The sequence below is a fragment of the Callorhinus ursinus genome, unplaced genomic scaffold, assembly GCF_003265705.2.
Source record: "Callorhinus ursinus isolate GAN/ISIS: 27379988/994484 unplaced genomic scaffold, GSC_fseal_2.0 scaffold15, whole genome shotgun sequence".
Classification (NCBI taxonomy): domain Eukaryota; kingdom Metazoa; phylum Chordata; class Mammalia; order Carnivora; family Otariidae; genus Callorhinus; species Callorhinus ursinus.
In genome coordinates this window covers 3,692,146-3,709,051 of record NW_027397077.1, presented here as the reverse complement: position 1 = coordinate 3,709,051, position 16,906 = coordinate 3,692,146, and the positions used below count along the sequence as shown (strand labels likewise).

At 48.9% G+C, this 16,906-nt stretch overlaps 1 protein-coding gene and 1 long non-coding RNA gene across 2 annotated transcripts in view; one reads left to right on the top strand and one right to left on the bottom strand.

The window, feature by feature from the left end:
• Nucleotides 1-2,789: 2,789 nt before the first annotated feature.
• Nucleotides 2,790-13,648, bottom strand: CCR9 (C-C motif chemokine receptor 9). The gene is made up of 3 exons (XM_025885482.2): nucleotides 13,492-13,648; nucleotides 6,357-6,403; nucleotides 2,790-4,765 (listed from the first exon to the last, which is right to left on the bottom strand). The coding sequence occupies exons 2-3, from the start codon at nucleotides 6,375-6,377 to the stop codon at nucleotides 3,677-3,679; spliced, it is 1,110 nt and encodes a 369-aa protein (XP_025741267.1). The 5' UTR covers nucleotides 6,378-6,403; nucleotides 13,492-13,648; the 3' UTR covers nucleotides 2,790-3,676.
• An 872-nt stretch (nucleotides 13,649-14,520) lies between these two features.
• Nucleotides 14,521-16,906, top strand: part of LOC141374239 (uncharacterized) — a 29,798-nt gene continuing 27,412 nt past the window's right edge. The window contains exon 1 of the long non-coding RNA XR_012380985.1: nucleotides 14,521-15,283. This is a non-coding gene — a long non-coding RNA (uncharacterized lncRNA). The remainder of the gene's footprint in view (nucleotides 15,284-16,906) is intronic.

Sequence of the window (16,906 nt, the reverse complement as noted above, 5' to 3'; positions counted from 1 at the left end):
AAAACACCAAAGAGCCGTCTGGACGCGTGTGACGGCTTTTCATTTATTGCAACAGGAAGTCGGTGTCCAAAGGTTTCATGCTTCATGACAGCCTTCACGGGGCCTTGAAGCCCATTGTGGACCCACTGCCCATCACCACTGCACTACAGCGGTGACGGCCTCCAGTGAAGGGCCACCAAAGCAATGGAAGGCGCTCACTGGGACTGGTCGATTCCTTGCGCGGAACCACTTGTGACAATGGCTGTGGCCAAAGGGAAGACATTATGAGCACACGCCTCTCTCATGGGAGCCAACAGGGAGCGACCCGAGCCCCTTGCCAGGCCACGGGAAGGCACTGCGTCCAGTCCCACTCTAGCCAGCCCTCCCTTGACCACCGTTTCCTCTCAGCCTGCCCGTAGGGAACAGGGTGGCATTACTACCCTAAGGACATAACATGATGTTGCTCAAGGTTGCCAGTCTCTATTTTTTCCAAAGTTCTCTGGCAGCCGAGCTCTGATATATGAACTACACATCTGAGAAATGACCAGTTTTAAATTTTAACAAGGTTGTTAGTTCCACATAGTGTATCTACCTCACGCAGGGCATGATGTGTGCGGTGAGGGTGTTTGGCCCATACAGCAGATCCGGAACACACACAAAGACGCTTCTTCAGTGGTTCACCCAGGGAGGCTGCCACAGGGAGCTTGTCCTCGGAACTATCTACAAACCAGTCTGTAAGCCATACAAGGCCTCCTCACGCGCCTCAGCCAAGGGATGTCACCTGACAGAGCCTTGCATACTGTCCTTCATACCTGAGTCCATGTGGCGCTTGGCTTTTCCATATTGCCAGAAGGTTAGCCATCTTGAGGGAAAGGGTTATTGTGAACCTGTTATAGCCTTGGTGAATAGAGAGGGTCCGGCTCATAGTATATACACAAATGTTTGCCAAGTGAATGAATGTTCCACAGCCCCAGAAGAATGAATCTCCAGCCATCCACTACTTCAAAACAACAACCCCACTGGAATGTCCACGTTGTGATGTGTGGACTTAAACTTAGTTTAAAAAAAAAATTTTTTTTGGTAAAAAAAAAGACGATTTCTTTTTTGATAATGAAAACACACCATCTTTCATTCAGTTTCTTGATTTTTCTCATTTATGGAGTTCTCATCGACCATAATTTGATATGATAACCCCTTTTTAACTTTATTTCAGAAAGTACTCACACGGTGTATTTTCTAGAAATGTCGAGTGAGTCACAGTTCCTCATGGGTTTCCCCGTGTTGGCTCTTCCAATGTTTTTATCTTTGGATAAATCTGCTACCAAAACCTAGATTCGCCTGAATGTAAAATGGTCCTATTTATGCAGTCATTTAAAAACTAAGACAATTTGCCATAAAACATACTTAAAATCTTTACCATGTGGTCCAATGGCAGTCTGTCTAATCCCATGTTGGAGCTGTGTTAGGTCTGGGACAGTAGGGACAGTCATGTCCTAAAGGAAGCCCTTGGAACTAGGCATGACCATTGTCAGATGTGACCCGGGTTTGTCGTTCTCAGGGCATCGCACACCCCATTCCTTAAAAATCAGAGGGGAGAAAGGTGGAGTCCCTGGCATCTTTTGTTCCAACTAACGTGCATTGGTCCAAAGTACATGACCTCTCAACTCTTATAAAATCTCCATTCTGGTGTGTCTTAAGTAACTCTGGCCGAGTGTAGACGAGCAAGCACAATCGGGGCTCACCCCTTCTCCCTCCACCCCTCCCCACGTCCTCTGCTCCACCCAGGTCCCTGTGACGCATGGTCTCAGAAGCACAGTATCAGAAGGGCACTGAATGGAAAAGCCAAACTCAGTCATGTTCTTTCCACCTCACTGCACCCGTGCTTGTTGCTTATTCTCCCAAGTTCCTTAAAAGCCACCTGGGGTCTCCTGGAAAGAGTAGCTGAGCGATGGCTCCGTCCATACGCTGGCCTTGGGGACATCACCCTCCCCTCGACTGTAAGCAGTGCTTGTTATACTGAGGCCCGTGTCGCTTTGCTGGTGCCAGACCGATCGATGCTTATTTACCCCCAGCCGCCTGCACACAGGAGGGGTTAACAAAGCCTTCGTATTACTGCCCATGTTGTGCTCCCTGTATTGCTCACGAACATGTGCTTTAGACGTGGACAGGGAGGAGGAGGAAGATGCGGCAGAGTCCAGGGCTTCTGTGCCCCCTTTGGAAGCCATGCTGTTGGGACTGAAACCCCGGTGGTGATTCACAGCTCTCGGAAAAAAATCAGATGCCTCCTCGAGAGCAAGTGGCAAAGCCGGGTGGTCTGTGTGCCGCTCGAATAGCCCCCCTTGGAAATTCCACTGGACTCATTGGGACAAACCTGGGAAATAAGCTTGACCAGAGGAAAGATAAAAACCGGGCACCCAAAGGGAGGTGGGGGGGGGGGAGTAAGTGGGGGATGGGCATTAAGGAGGGCACTTGTTGTGATGAGAACTGGGTGTTGTAGGCAAGTGATGAATCACTGGATTCTAGCCCTGAAACTAATAATACACTACATGTTAACTAACTTGAATGATTTTTTTACCTTTTTAAATATTTATTTATTTGAGGGAGGGGAGCAGAGGGAGAGGGAGCGAGAGAATCTCAAGCGGACTCCCCACCGAGGAGGGAGCCCCATGCAGGGCTCGATCCCACGACCCTGAGATCATGACCGGAGCCGAAACCAAGTGGCGTATGCTAATGAGGCATCCAGGTGCCCCTACCTAACTTGAATTTAAATAAAATCTTGAAAAAACAAACAAACAAATGGGCAGCCAAGATGGCTTTAAGGTATTTTGGAGATTTTATTTCCTTATCTTGGCCTTATTCTTCACACTCTAATAGGGCTATTGGACCTTTAATAGGACACTTTTAAAATACAGAAATGATGAAGAAAGTGATAAGTAATGGGTATTTTACACAGTCATCAAAAAGCACTTTTTCCAATATACAAAATGTTTTCACATGTGAGAGCCAGATAGTTAAAAGACACAAAGCAAAAGTGAATTGTATTACTTTTTTTCAGCCTCATCTCTCAACTGGAAGCCTTCGAACACGTCAGCGCTATATAGTAAGAAAAGGAGAAGCAGCGTGGAGGCAGATATCTTTCCAGCAAGCTCAGAAACAAGAGGCTCAATAAAACCAACCCGTTTTATAGGGAGCAAAGAGGACCATCCCAAAAGCCACTCGGCAGGAGTGAGCCCATGACAGAGCTAGGGCCAGTTCTGCCAACTCGGGCTCTCAGGGTCCCTGCACAGTCTGACCAACCCCTGTGACACGAGTGGACAAGCAGAGTCCTTGGGCAGGTCAACCCTGCAATCAGCCATGGAGTCACAGAAGAACTCCAGAGGTCAGCTGCATTAATGCTCGGGCAAGTGGCAAAAAGCCAGGGTGGTCTGCAAGATCGTCTGTTGGTCCTCCTTTGAAAATTGTGGCCATTGCAGCCAATGACAGTGACAGTCTCATGGGACAGCCAGTCAATTTGGAAAGCTCTGGCTTGGAAATTCTAACTGAAGTAATCGCCCAAATTCATCTCTTTCTGGGTTTTTCTTTTTCCACACTTTTTCTTCTTCATCATTGGTTTCTCTCCAGTCGCATCCGTGGGGCAGCCATACCTGGACTTCTCATGACTTCCAAAGAGGGCCATCCATGTCGGAGCAGAGACCCCTCAGTAGGAGAGAGCCCCTGAGGTTGTCTCCAGCAGCATGGATGACAGCTTCACGCTTCCCTCTCTCCTCATGAACGAGACCCACCGTGCCTGGCTGATGCAACCCAAGTTCTTCAGGGTCTTCATAAGATCCCGGCGGAATCTCTCACCCACAAAGACATAGAGGATGGGGTTCAGGCAACTATGGAAGAAGGCGATGGTTTGGGTGACCTGGAAGCAGATGTCAATGTTGGTGGAAATGGCACAGTTGGAAATGAACATCGTGTAGGCATCGATGGTCTGCACCAACAGAATGCAGTTGTAGGGGAACTGAGATAGGACAAAGACCGTAAGGACAGTGATGGTCACCTTCAGGGCCTTGTGCTTGGATGACTTCCTGGCTTGTAACAGAGTGTGAATGATGATGGTGTAGCAGCATGCCATGACCACGAAAGGGAGGAAGAAGCCCAGGATGACCTTCAGGGTCAAGACAGCCGACTTCACTGTGGCGCTCTGCTCACTAGGGTAAACCATGGTGCAGATGGTGATGTCGGATTGCTCCTTGAGTTGACTGTACAGGATTTCTGGGATGCAGAGTGCGGCCGCCAACACCCAGACAGTGAAGCAGATCATTTTGCTGTACAGGAGTCTTTTCTGCCTCCAGGTCTGTGCTTTCATGGCCTGAGCAATGGCGATGTACCGGTCCACGCTGATGCACATGATCAGCAGCACGCAGCTGTAGAAGTTCATCTTGTACATGCTGTTGACCACGCTGCACAAGAAGGGATGGAATCTCCACTGGTCAGCGGCAGAGATGGCCCAGAAGGGGAGGGTGCTGAGAAAGAGAAGGTCGGCAATTGCCAAATTCAAGAGGAACATGTCGGTCATGGTCTTGACTCGTGTGCAGTACCAGTAGACAAGGATGACCAGACTGTTGCCCACGGCACCCACGATGAACACGAGCCAGTACAAGGGTGGGAGGAAGTGGCTCGCAAACTGCCTGACATTGTTTTTCTTACAGAATAAATCCGGAAAGTTGTAGTTCACGTAGTCATCCACGGAAGATGTGGAGTGGTAGCTGTAGTCGTCAGATATGTTAAAGATGGGGTTCTGCAAGGAGATACCAGACACTGTCAGGTCAAGGACGATCCTTTGGAGGACTGCGGGATGGCAGAGGTGTGGACCACATGACCCTCCCCATCCCAAAAGTCTATGACAAGACAGAGACATGTATGCATGGGAAGTAGGCATTTCTTTTTTTTAATATTTTATTTATTTATTTGAGAGAGAGTGAGACAGTACAAGAGGGGAAAGGGTCAGAGGGAGAAGCAGAACCCCCCAGCCGAGCAGGGAGCCCGATGCGGGACTCGATCCCAGAACACTGGGATCACGACCTGAGCTGAAGGCAGTCGCCCAACCAACTGAGCTACCCAGGCGCCCCAAAAGTAGGCATTTCTGAGAGTGTCTGCTTGGATCACCCGGCAGATTTATATGTTCAATGAATGTTTATCGCACACCGAGGCTACGTCAGGTACTGTGTGCGTGCTAAAAGTGCAGTAGCGGCTAAGTCAGGCAGGGTTCCCCGCTCTTGTGGAACCCACCTCCTAGTGGAGGGCACACACAGGCAAACCAACAGTGACAGGACATGTGACAAGTGCTCAGACGGGGTAGGACCCCTTTGGGACCAATGATGGGCACAAAACTTTTATCAAACTCTGAATGATTCTGATTTCTCCTCTCTATTCCATGCTCCCAAAAGGGTCCTTAGAGGCTCCTAAACTTTTCTGGGTCCAGATTCCTCTGAGTCTTCCGAAAGCTATGTATCCTCTGCTCATGAAACACCAACACACACACACACACACACACACACACACATTCATGCCCTCTCCCGTGCATGCACATACACAAACACTGGGACAGGCGACATAATTTTCAGGATCCCTTGTTCAAAATTTGCTAAGAATTTCAAGACAGCAGAGCATTAAATCAAGCAGGTGGCACTTCTAGTTACGGGCCCTGTGCAGCCGTACAAGTTGAACACCCATAGACCATTCTGTGGTTTCTCTAAAGGCTCTGTCCTGTTATGCAAGAATCCCAACTGATGGGCTCACCAAGGGTTTGTTTGTTTTTTTTTTTAAACCACTTATGGATTGTCCCTCACCCTTGTTTGTCTTGATTTCAGAACAGACACACGGGGGGCGCCTGCGTGGCTCAGTCGTTAAGCGTCTGCCTTCGGCTCAGGTCATGATCCCAGGGTCCTGGGATCGAGCCCCACATCGGGCTCCCTGCTCCGCGGGAAGCCTGCTTCTCCCTCTCCCACTCCCCCTGCTTGTGTTCCCTCTCTCGCTGTGTCTCTCTCTGTCAAATAAATAAATAAAATCTTAAAAATAAAAAAAGAACAGACACACAGAACCAAGAACATCTAGTTAAAAACCATAAACACGCTTACCTGTTAATAAAATCTCAAATAACATTTTCCTCTCACCTCACCACGTACCCCAAAGTTCTTCTGGCTTTGCGTGTTGGCAAAGACCTCTGTGCCAGGGCTGATGGCCCCTCTGGGGCACAGCTCAGCAGAGATCTTGCCCCAGGGAGACTGTGCAGAGAAATCCCTCCCCACCGCGGGTTCCTTCCCACACTCCCCAAAACAGGCAAGACCACAGTGCATTTGGAGGAGCCTGAGGAACATGGCTATACTCACTGTGAATTCTGTGGCCATCATGATGGATCAGAGATGCAAGCTTGCTTCTAGAAAGAGAGGACAAAAATCAAAAGAAAGTCTGTCTTACAAAAGGACAGTAATAAACACCTAAAGGTGGAAATTGAATGTTAAATTCATTTGTTCTTATGAAAAGAAAGAATCCCAAGCAAAAGTTAGAGTCCACAGGACACTGATATCAAGCCAAATATTCTAGATTTCAAAATGATCTTGGTCATTAACAGAGGAATAAGAGAAACCTCTCCCCTGAGAGCCCTTCGGGGCCTTAATGTTTTCCCAGCACGTACTTTTTACATTAGCTCGTTCTCTCTTGACTCAACTTCTCAACCAGAGTCTGTTTTGCTAAATGCCCCCACCCTTATTTTACCAACCAGGGGGCTCCTGAAGATCACAGGACAGAGGTTGACTTGAGAACCCTCTGGGCCCAGACTCCACAGGGTAACCAGGTGGCAAGGACACGGGGGGACAAGGGCTGGGTCCCTCTCCCAGAGGGGTTCAGAGCCCCAGTGCCTACCTACATGCTCCATTTACAAGCCCAGGATAGGAAACTGGGCCCTATTTTCTCTGTCCCCTGACTCCAGCAGGAAAAGGAGGTCCCAGGATTTGTTTAGCAAAGAAGATGAAGTTAGTTCCCTAACACAAAGGGCCTCCAAGCTGACTTAAATAAATCTTGGCTATTGTTCGTACGTGTTTTGAATCTCTGTAAACCCACCCCGATATGACTCAGGGAAAAACGGCTTGCCTCTCTTCAAGGAAGGGTCTCTGCCTTTTTTTTAATACTTTTAGCGAGCATATTCCAAAGAACCATGTCCAGCACCACACCCTAAGTTTCTAGAAGAAAACAATTTCCCTTCATATATCCAAACTTAACTTTTTGGTTTCCTTTCCATAATACAGCATCGTGACTCAAACTCCTTTTCTGAAAGTACAGTGGTTTTCAGTACCTGACGTGTGGTGCAACTACTTTGGAAAACGGTTTGTCGGGTTCTGAAAAAGTTAAACATACACTCAGCCTGTGATCTAACCATCCTGCTCTCATGTACTTACCTAACAAAAACACAAGCGTGTGTCCACACAAAGACTGGTATACGACCGTTCACAGCAGCTTTATTTATAGTAGGAGTTACTGGAAACAACCCAAATGTCTGTCAAGTCTCGGGAAGGGATAAGCGAACCGTGGCATGGCCACACAGTGGAATCAGAATGAGCAACGGATACACACAGAGCCACACGGATGACTCTCAAAATAAGTATGCTAAGTAAAGAAGCCAGACCAAAGCAGCATATACTGTGTGATTCTACTAACATAAAATTCTAGAAAATGCAAACTAATCTATTGTGAGAGAACGCAGACCGGTGACTTCCTGGTAAGAGAGGGAAAGAGGCAGGGGAGGGTGTGCTGGGGGAGAGGGGGAAGGGGGAGGGGCAGAGGCACACAAGGAAGCCTGGGGGGGGGGGGCGGTGAAGAATATGCTCGCTCTACTGATCCTGTGAAGGTTTCGTGGGCATACACGTAAGTCAGAACTGACATTCTGCACTTTAAACATGTGCAGTTTCTTTGTAGTTGGACCCCAATAAAGTGGTTCAACCGAAGAAAGGAAAAACTGAAATCTCATGAAAACTTTCTGGTTTTCTTCCTTCCTCAGAGTCCTCTCTTGGCCTTCAGCAGGCGAGGAAGAAGGTGGCCAGAACTTGTTCCTTGCAACCTTCTTGCCAGCAACTTCTCAAAAATGCCTTGGGAGTGCCTTGTGCTGTTTATTGGAATTGGGGGCTCAAGATGAACTCGTGTTTTTATTCTTATTTTTTTAAAGGTTTTTTAAATTTATTTTGAGAGAGAGAGCGTGAGAGAGAGAGAGAGAGCACGAGCAGAGGGGAGGGGCAGAGGGAGAGGGAGATGCGGACTCCCCGCCGAGCAGGGAGCCCAATGTGGGGCTTGACCCCAGGACCGCAGTATCATTACCTGAGTTGAAGGCAGGCGTTAACCAACTGAGCCAGCCAGGCGTCGCTGAACTCATGTTTTTAAAGTTAGATAGATAGATAGATGATAGATAGACAGACAGATGATTTGTGTGTATATGTACACGTATTGTTTCCTGAGAGGACCCAGAAGAATAAGCACCCAGTGCCCAGATCTTAGTTTCTAAGTACCTTCTTCTACCAAAAGGAAGCAGGACTCTAGAGAAATGTCTGGCTCCGGAGCTGGGGCAGAGAAACTAAGATGAACCTGGAACTGATTGTATTTGTTTGTTTGTTTGTTTGTTGTTTTTGCATCAGGAAGCAAGTGTTTGAAGGACCGTGAGGACTCGTCAGAAGGACGTAGGTGCCAACCCGCTGGGGCTCCCACTAGCCAAATCGGAGGTGATTTGGGCACCAAATTAAGTAATGGTGGCAATCAGCCTAGCACATCCAACTACGTGAGGCTCCAGGAATCCATATTGATGCAAATAAATGAGAAAATAAATGAAGAGGCAAGAAAGCTCTTCTTATGGTGCCAGCTACTAGATACAGAAGGAATCCTGGGATTGGAAACTCGCCAATGGATGCTGAAATTAATGGTGGATGTTTGACCGGGGGCAGGGATGTTGGCCTCATCTCAGAGACACCTCCCCCCAAATTCCATATTGTCCCATTGACTTTACCGTCCTCTATTTTGTTTCTGAATCATGCTCTTAAAAAATAAATTCTTTTTTCAGGGCGCCTGGGTGGCTCCGTCAGTGAAGCATCTGCCTTCAGCTCAGGTCGTGATCCCGGAGTCCTGGGATCGAGCCCCGCATCGGGCTCCCTGCTCCGCGGGGAGCCTGCTTCTCCCTCTCCCTCTCCCTCTACTGTTCCCCGTGCTTGTGCTCTCTCACTCTCTCTGTCGAATATATAAATGAAATCTTTAAAAAAAAATCTTTTTTTAAAAAAAAAATGCCCAGTTAAACGTGGAAATTCCCAAAGCAGCTCGTGTAATTCTCTGACAGCTTGGGGAACAGGGAGATCGGTTTTTGAGACATTAGCCAGAAAACACTTCATATATTTCTAGTACCTGGGGCTTCCTTTCTACCTGCATAAAAAGCCTGAATATGAAGAGATAATATAGAAGAAAACAAACTCCCAAGGGAAAAAAGTCACATAAAGAATTAAGAATGGCTTTGGTTATGGTTAGTTATAGCTAGTCAGTGGGGAGTGTAAATTGCATGTCCCCACACTCTCCAGGCTGTAAGGGCCAGCAAAAAAATATATGTATAGATCACCTCCTCAGTGAAGCCCTGCGGGGTTTCCCCAGTGCTAGAGACAGGATGGTTGATATTTGCACCCCTCCTGCCCTCTTGCTCTTGCCCTGTGCAAACTTTTCAGAGGATGAAGCTATCTCTGTCAAAATTTACAAAGCACAACAGCTCTGACTCAGCACTTGATCTGCTGGAAACATGCCCTATTGTTACTCTCACAAAAGAACATAAGATACACCTTGGGAGATGCATGTGGCAGCATATTTTTGCAGAACAAAAAAACTAAAACAACCTAAATACCCAGCAATTGGTGATATTTTGATACATCCTTCAATAACACACAAGTAGTCCGTAAAGAGAATAAATGAGACCTCACACTGACATAAGGAGGTCACCAAGAGCATTAGGGAGAAACGCAAGGTAGAAGACTATGTTGCATGATCTTATTTAAAAAAAAAAAAAGTATGTAAAAGTTACATACTTCACTGCTCATCAGTACTGAAACATTTTCTGGAAGGAAATTGAACAACTATGGCCAGTGGAAAGTGAGACTTTCCTTTTTTTCCTTTAGGTTTTGTAAACTATTTAAATATTTTACTTTGTGCATGAAATTTTATTTTAAGAACTATCATAAAAATAACGTCACCTTTTTTTTTTTTAAAGAAGCCCCAGTGTGCTTCCTTCCGTTCCCTACACCATACACCTGTTTGAAAAGCTTGTTCCCAGAAGGTACTCACAGCCTGCTCCAGGTGGCCTGAAAGGTAGCCAGGACTGGTAATTAAATTCTCTGTGGCTACTTTATGCGACTTTGAGATCCTACATTAGCGTTCTGTGAAGCTTGTCTTGTTGCTGTTACAAATGTGTTTCCGGCTCATGGAAAATTTAGAGAGGGTCAAAGAGTAAAATCAAAACCTATTCCTCCCTAGACCCACCATCAAAAGACACTGCCGGAGGCCCTCCATCTATCTAGTTCCCCTTCTCCATCAGAATACTCTTGGGAGGGCTCCTGGGTGGCTCAGTTGGTTAAGCGACTGCCTTCGGCTCAGGTCATGATCCTGGAGTCCCGGGATCGAGTCCCGCATCGGGCTCCCTGCTCAGCGGGGAGTCTGCTTCTCCCTCTGACCCTCTTCCCTCTCGTGCTCTCTCTCATTCTCTCTCTCTCTCTCTCAAATAAATAAATAAAATCTTTAAAAAAAAAAAAAAAGAATACTCTTGGGAGATTTTATTGCACCAGTTGCAAAGTCTCCAAGCTCGCTTTCATTTTCTTCTTGCCGCTGAGAAGGAGGGAAACACCCACACATAACAAAGCATACTGAGAGCAGGCCCCTCTCGGGTCTGCTGGGAGTGCTCTGGTGTCTGGCTCAGCATTGCCCCAATCTCTTCTTGCCCATGCTAGGGTGGCCTCATTATGGGGCTGCAGCTGCTCAAATCTGAAAAACCTGCCCATGTCCCGCAGCATAATGGATGCGGTGAGGGGAAGCACGACGGACCCCCAGCTGTCCCCGGGTCCATCCCTTTCTGCCCGTGGGACCTTAGCAAGAAGCGACATGCCCTCACCGAGCCTAGATTTCCTTGGCTTGCAAGGGCTTGTGGCAAGGGTCAAGCGCGATGCTCTTTGCAGAATGCAAAGGGCTGTGTGAGAAGGAGGGAACATTCTTCATTCCCCAGCTACTCCTTCAGTGTGTCTTGACACCAGATACACCTGCTCGGCTTAAACACGGTATGAGACATGATCCATGTCCTCAGGAAGCTCACATTCAAGCACAATGGATATGTCATTGCTGCAACAATACTAAATGCTACCAATCGCTTTGGGAATTAAGAGGAGGAAATCATGACTCCAGCGCTAGGGGAACCCAGGAGGGCTTCATTGAGGAGGTGACATTTTTTTGCTGACTCTTGAAGGCTGGGGAGGATGGGGAGGTGCAATGAGGGGAGAGAACACTGCTCGAGGGCAGGGAAACATATCCACAAAGGCATGAAAGCCAGAAAATAGGAGATGTGTATAGGAGCTTTGGTGGTGGTAGAAAGAAGGGAGAGCTGTTAATTTACAAAAAAAAAAAAGTACCTCTGAGAAAAGTTAGGCTGGCATCCATTACTATCCAACCATTATTTTTCTGTTCTCTGTCCTTAAGTAATCGACACAAAAATCATCATGCAGGGACGCCTGGCTGGCTAACTCAGTAGAATGTTGGGATGCTTGATCTCTGGGTTGTAAGTTCAAGCCCCATTGTTGGGTGTAGAGTTTACTTTAAAAAAAACATCCTCATGGAATGAAGGGGAGTAAGTCGGAGGGGGAGACGAACCATGAGAGACGATGGACTCTGAGAAACAAACTGAGGGTTCTAGAGGGGAGGTGGGTGGGGGGATGGGTTAGCCTGGTGATGGGTATTCAAGAGGGCACGTTCTGCATGGAGCACTGGGTGTTATGCACAAACAATGAATCATGGAACACTACATCAAGAACTAATGAGGTAATGTATGGTGATTAACATAACAATAAAAATTTTAAAAAATTAAAAAAGAACTAAAAAATAAATAAATAAATAAATAAATAAAACATCCTCATGTAGCCCCAGCCTCCCTGCTCACTGGAGCCGGGGAGCCGGGGAGCTGGATACAGATACTAATGTGAGTCAGGAATGTGGGTGTTACTTTGATTTTTGTTCACTTTGCTACGCTGAGATTGAATCATCTCTTGCATTTTTTTGATAGCTCTGCTTTTTTTTCACACGGCCTGAAAGCGGGGTCTCTGAGCTGTCTAGCAGGCCATCTGCGGGCCACCCCTGGGTTGGGCGCCCGCCCCCCTGCCCCCCAGCAGCCTGTGAGTGGGGAGTCCTGATGGGGGGCTTCAGAGCAGACAGACAGATATGGAGAAAAGAGACGTCGAGTTCCAGGGGCTTGTTCGGCAGAGGGAGGAGGAGACGGGCTCCAGCAGGCTGGTGGCCGCCCCCCATGTCCAGCTCCGGGCTCGGCGACAGCTCGCCTGTCGCACTGGCCGGCTACAGAGCCTCAGCCGACGGGAAACCGGAGGGGGTGCACGTGTTGGAAAAGACAAAGCCGTAGTCACTGAGGAGTCCTTGAAAATAAAGGAGCTTTGCTGTTTTCTGATTATAAAGGAGATTTTGTACATTTCATATTACACAAAAATAACAACAACAACCCCAGAGCAAATCAATATGATGACGACAATGTAAACTGCTCAAACAACCCTTTCTTGGGTTGGCTATTGGTCACTTTCTGAAATGCATCCTTTTAGACGTTTTCTCTGCAACATAACCTCACACACACACACACACACACACTTAATGGGAAGGGAATCGGACTGCACAAATCTTTATCGATCCGGCTTTCTAGTTAATGTTCTTTCCCAGCCCACTTTTGCAGATTAACGTGGAGCTGTCGTCAGACTGGATAGCTGTGGGGTATTCCATTGTCTGGTTATGTCACAGTTCACCTAACCAGTCACCTCTCGGTGCAAAGCTTGCTTGCTTCCAATTTCTCACTGCTACAGAGAATGCTGCCCCAGGCATCCTGTCCATGGGGCAGTCTCTCAGACCCAAGGCCCTCCTGGGGGCTTCACTCTCCTAGTGCTGACCACCTTCTTGTCACCTGTCCCGAGTGCCTGCTTCTCCCTCCTGTAAGGTACAAATCACAGAACAGACTGCCTTGAACCTTTACTTTACATGTGTGGGTGGGAGGGTGCCTTATTACTCATCCTAAGAAGCCTGGGCAAAACACTACCTGATTCACCTTTGCTTCCCTGGAAGCTTCTAGCAAAACGCCTGGTGCTCATGACCACTGGACAAATGAGCAAAAGCCTGGGTTTTAGAAGCCATCAAAGCAATGCACAAGTGAGGGCACAGGAGACCCTGGGACGTGCAGATGAGAAGGGTGATACTCACTGCGGAGCGCAGCAGGAGAGGGTCCAGGAGAAGGTAGCACCACCAGCTCTGTGTGGGAGGAAGGCTGGTCTGCTCTTTGCCTGGGATGAGGGGTAAGGCTTCTATGCGATCTGTGCAGACAACATCGGCAAAAACACTCTAAAGGAAGTCAGGCCACCCCTGCCTGTGTTGTCAATGGTAGGGTGGCCCCGGAGGGTGGGGATTGGGAGTCACCAGCTGCAGCTCCAGCAATCAGCAGAGTTGATGATTTACACCCAGAAGTGAAAAACCAAGAACCGCTGGGTTAAGGGAAACCATCCTTCCTGAAGACTCTTCTACAGGCAGGAAAGGCTAAGAACAATGTCTTTTCCTAGACAGCACAGCTACTTACAGGGAAATGGGGCGAGGGGGCGGGGAGAAAGAGAAGCTGTTGAGAGGGGTCGGCTTTGCCAGCTTGCTAAGGTCTCCCTGGGTGGGGGGTTTGGCTGGACCTGCAGGGGACCAGCACCCCCAGCACTGTCCGTCACCCTCTTTGGCCTTGACAGCTTTACCCAAACCCAGAGAGTCCTCCCACCTGATGCAGACACAATCGCTATTGGCCACAGGGCCCTTTTCAAATTCAAACTGATTGAAATGTAACTAGTTCCTTGGTCACAGCATCCATGTTGCAAGTGCTCAGTGGTCCCACGGAGATAGTGGCTTCTGCAGCAGACAGCACAGATCTCTGAAAATCCTACTGAAGGGCGCTGCTTTAGAAAGTCATGCATGTGATGTCTAGGAAACCAGGGAGCGTTGGAGGGTCACAGACCCCTTAAAGTTGGGGTCAGATAACAGTAAGCTTTCATTTTGATGTGACCACTATCCATCCGATACATGGACACCGACAGCATGTTTCATCTGGTTAATGATGGCTGTTTCAATGACATTTTTGTAAAAGCCCAAACATATGAAATATTATGTTCTTAATGAAGCCCACAGATGAAGGTTTGCAGCCCACGGCTCTGGTAGGGCCTTCGATCACGACATAAGTGCACCCCTCCCGGGTCCCAGGGTCAGGTGATGTGCCTGGCGATGGAGGGGCGTGTAAGGGCCTAACCTTGGAATAGAGGTTGCAGCCCATACCCTCTGCTGCCTGTTAACAGAGAAAAAGACCCAAGTCAGTTCCTTGTCGTTATGACGAAGTCCTCTCTTTTATCTTTGTTCTGGGGGAGAAATCACAGCTATACCGTCGTGGAGACCGGTTTCCTCTCTTCAGGGCATTCATCGCCCCGTGGACTCCCTGGGGCGGCAGAGTGTGGCCCTCCGCAGACCCTCGGCCCAAATCTGTCACCGTCGGTTCACGCAGAGCACAGGGATGCCTCAGATGCGGTTCCGTTTACTCTCTCCATGGGAGAGGCCGACGAGCAGCACGTAGGAGAGCTACCAACTGTGAGCAGTCAGAATGAAAGCACCCGTTGATTCAGCAGAGCCTTGAGGGACCCATGACTTCCCTGCTCTCGGCCCAGAGTCGTTGAGTATTGTGTCTAAAACGGTCCCCCAGCCAAGGGCTCTGGCCTTTCACTTCTCCCTCTGCATTGGCAATTCTGGACAGAGAAAAGAAGGCGCAATAGAGAGGAGAAACACTCCCTGAACTGGTTTTGGGCCGTTCCTCGGGGCCGGGGGAGCCGTGTGCTTGCTTCTTACCCAGGGGGCTGCCCCGGGGCCTGGGAGCGCTTTCAGGAGGCTGAGACGCGTGCTGTGGGTGCAGGAACCCCCCGGGCTGGGAAGATGCCGTCCTTCCACGTCCTCGGGACTCAAGCCATTTCTTCACCAGGTAAGGGCATCCCAGGGAGACACTGAGGGTTGGGGTGAGGCTGGTGGGAGGAAGGGAAGTCGGGGAGGGGGTCAGGGAAGAAGAGACAGATAAATGCGCTGTCATGGGGTGATTGCTTCCGTTGTGTGGTCCCTCGTAGTCCAGGCGAGGTAGGGACGCTCAGGCAGCACCAAGTTCTAGAAGGGCTGCTTTAAAACACCCAAGCCCTCTCCCTAGGGATGCAGAGAGGAGGCTGGAGGCTGGGGAGGCAGGGAGACATGAAGAGGAAGAAGAGATAACTGATCTCTCCAAGGAGCCAAGACCAATGTGATTCCTTTTGCTGTCGTCCGGTGTAGGTCCATTCCTCGTGGGGAGGACCCCCGACTTCTGTCCCCTCGCCGTGTTTCTCCATGTGCAGGTGGAATTCAGAGCTGAGTGTTTATGAGGTTGCAGGTGTCCTTGGACAGAGGGCATCTCTCTCTTTGTGTTCTTACACTGTCAAAGGGGAGTTCTAGAGGGCAGGGCAGCACGTGCGTGACCCCTGGTCCCAGGGCCAGCTGAGGGAGTACCTGGGGGAATGGATGATGGAGCCCACAAGGTCTGCTGCCTACAACAGAGGAAACACCCGCATACCTAGCTGCAGGGGCCAACAGGAGCACCATGTCTGGGTTCCCTCCTGCTCGTCCCCCACCTTCCACGCGTCTAACACTATCTCTGGCAGAGAGGAAATGCGCTTCGCTTGCATCCTCTGTGCTTCCCAGATTCTCCATATTTTAAACTAGAGTCGTAATCTTGACTCCTTCCAGAACCTTCCATACAGAGTGGGACAGTCATATTCCAAAGGCACAGTGGGGTCTTTGGAAGAAGCCACGCTAGACCTCTCCTCTTCATCAATTAAGGAAGGCCTTACTAACTTGGGGAGCCCAAAGCATCTTGAAGGGGCTCATAGCAGTTTGGTGGTGAGGGTCTGATCATTGCAGGTATAAGGAGTCCCAGGGCAAACTTCCGAGGGAAAAAATTGGTGAGGACCCCTCTTTGTCCACTAACTCCACGAGGACAGGGACCGTGGGTCGCAGCTCAGCAGCACATTCTAGGCGCTTACAAATCGTCTTTTGACTACATTAATGGAAAAGACACACCTCCTCTAAGTGCTGGGGGTCCAGGATAGTGCCATCCAACAATAGAGCTTTCTAGAGTGGGGGAAATGTTCTCTACCTATAGGTTCAATGGGCAGCCGCCAGCCACAGGTGCCTCATGAGGACCTAAACTGTAGCTAGTGTGACTGAGAAACTGATGTATTTATTGTCTTGCAACTGGTTTCAATTTACACGTAAGTAACTGTAGGTGGCTAGTGGCCACCACAGTGGCCAGCACACGCCTACGCTGCAGCTAGTGTCTGTACCTTGGAATGGCTCATTCTGCTACAAGCCAGGGGCCAAGCCACTCTCCTCTCCTGGAGCTCAGAAGGGCTTGAAAGGGGAGGGGGGGTCCCTCCTGCCACAGTAGGCTTAAAGCCAGCACTGTTTTTCCAGGATACCTGTAGATTCTTTACGTTGCTCATATTTGGAGAGAGAGAGAGAGAGAGAGAGAGAGAGAGAGATGGAGGGAAGAAGAGAGGGAGGGAAGGAGTGGGGGGTCCACACC

Excerpts from the sequence above, each read along its gene's own strand:
- CCR9 (XM_025885482.2), bottom strand. The coding sequence starts at position 6,377 with ATGATGGCCACAGAATTCACA. Across the intron at positions 4,766-6,356 it reads TGATGGCCACAGAATTCACA|AACCCCATCTTTAACATATC; the intron begins GTGAGTATAGCC and ends ATCTCCTTGCAG.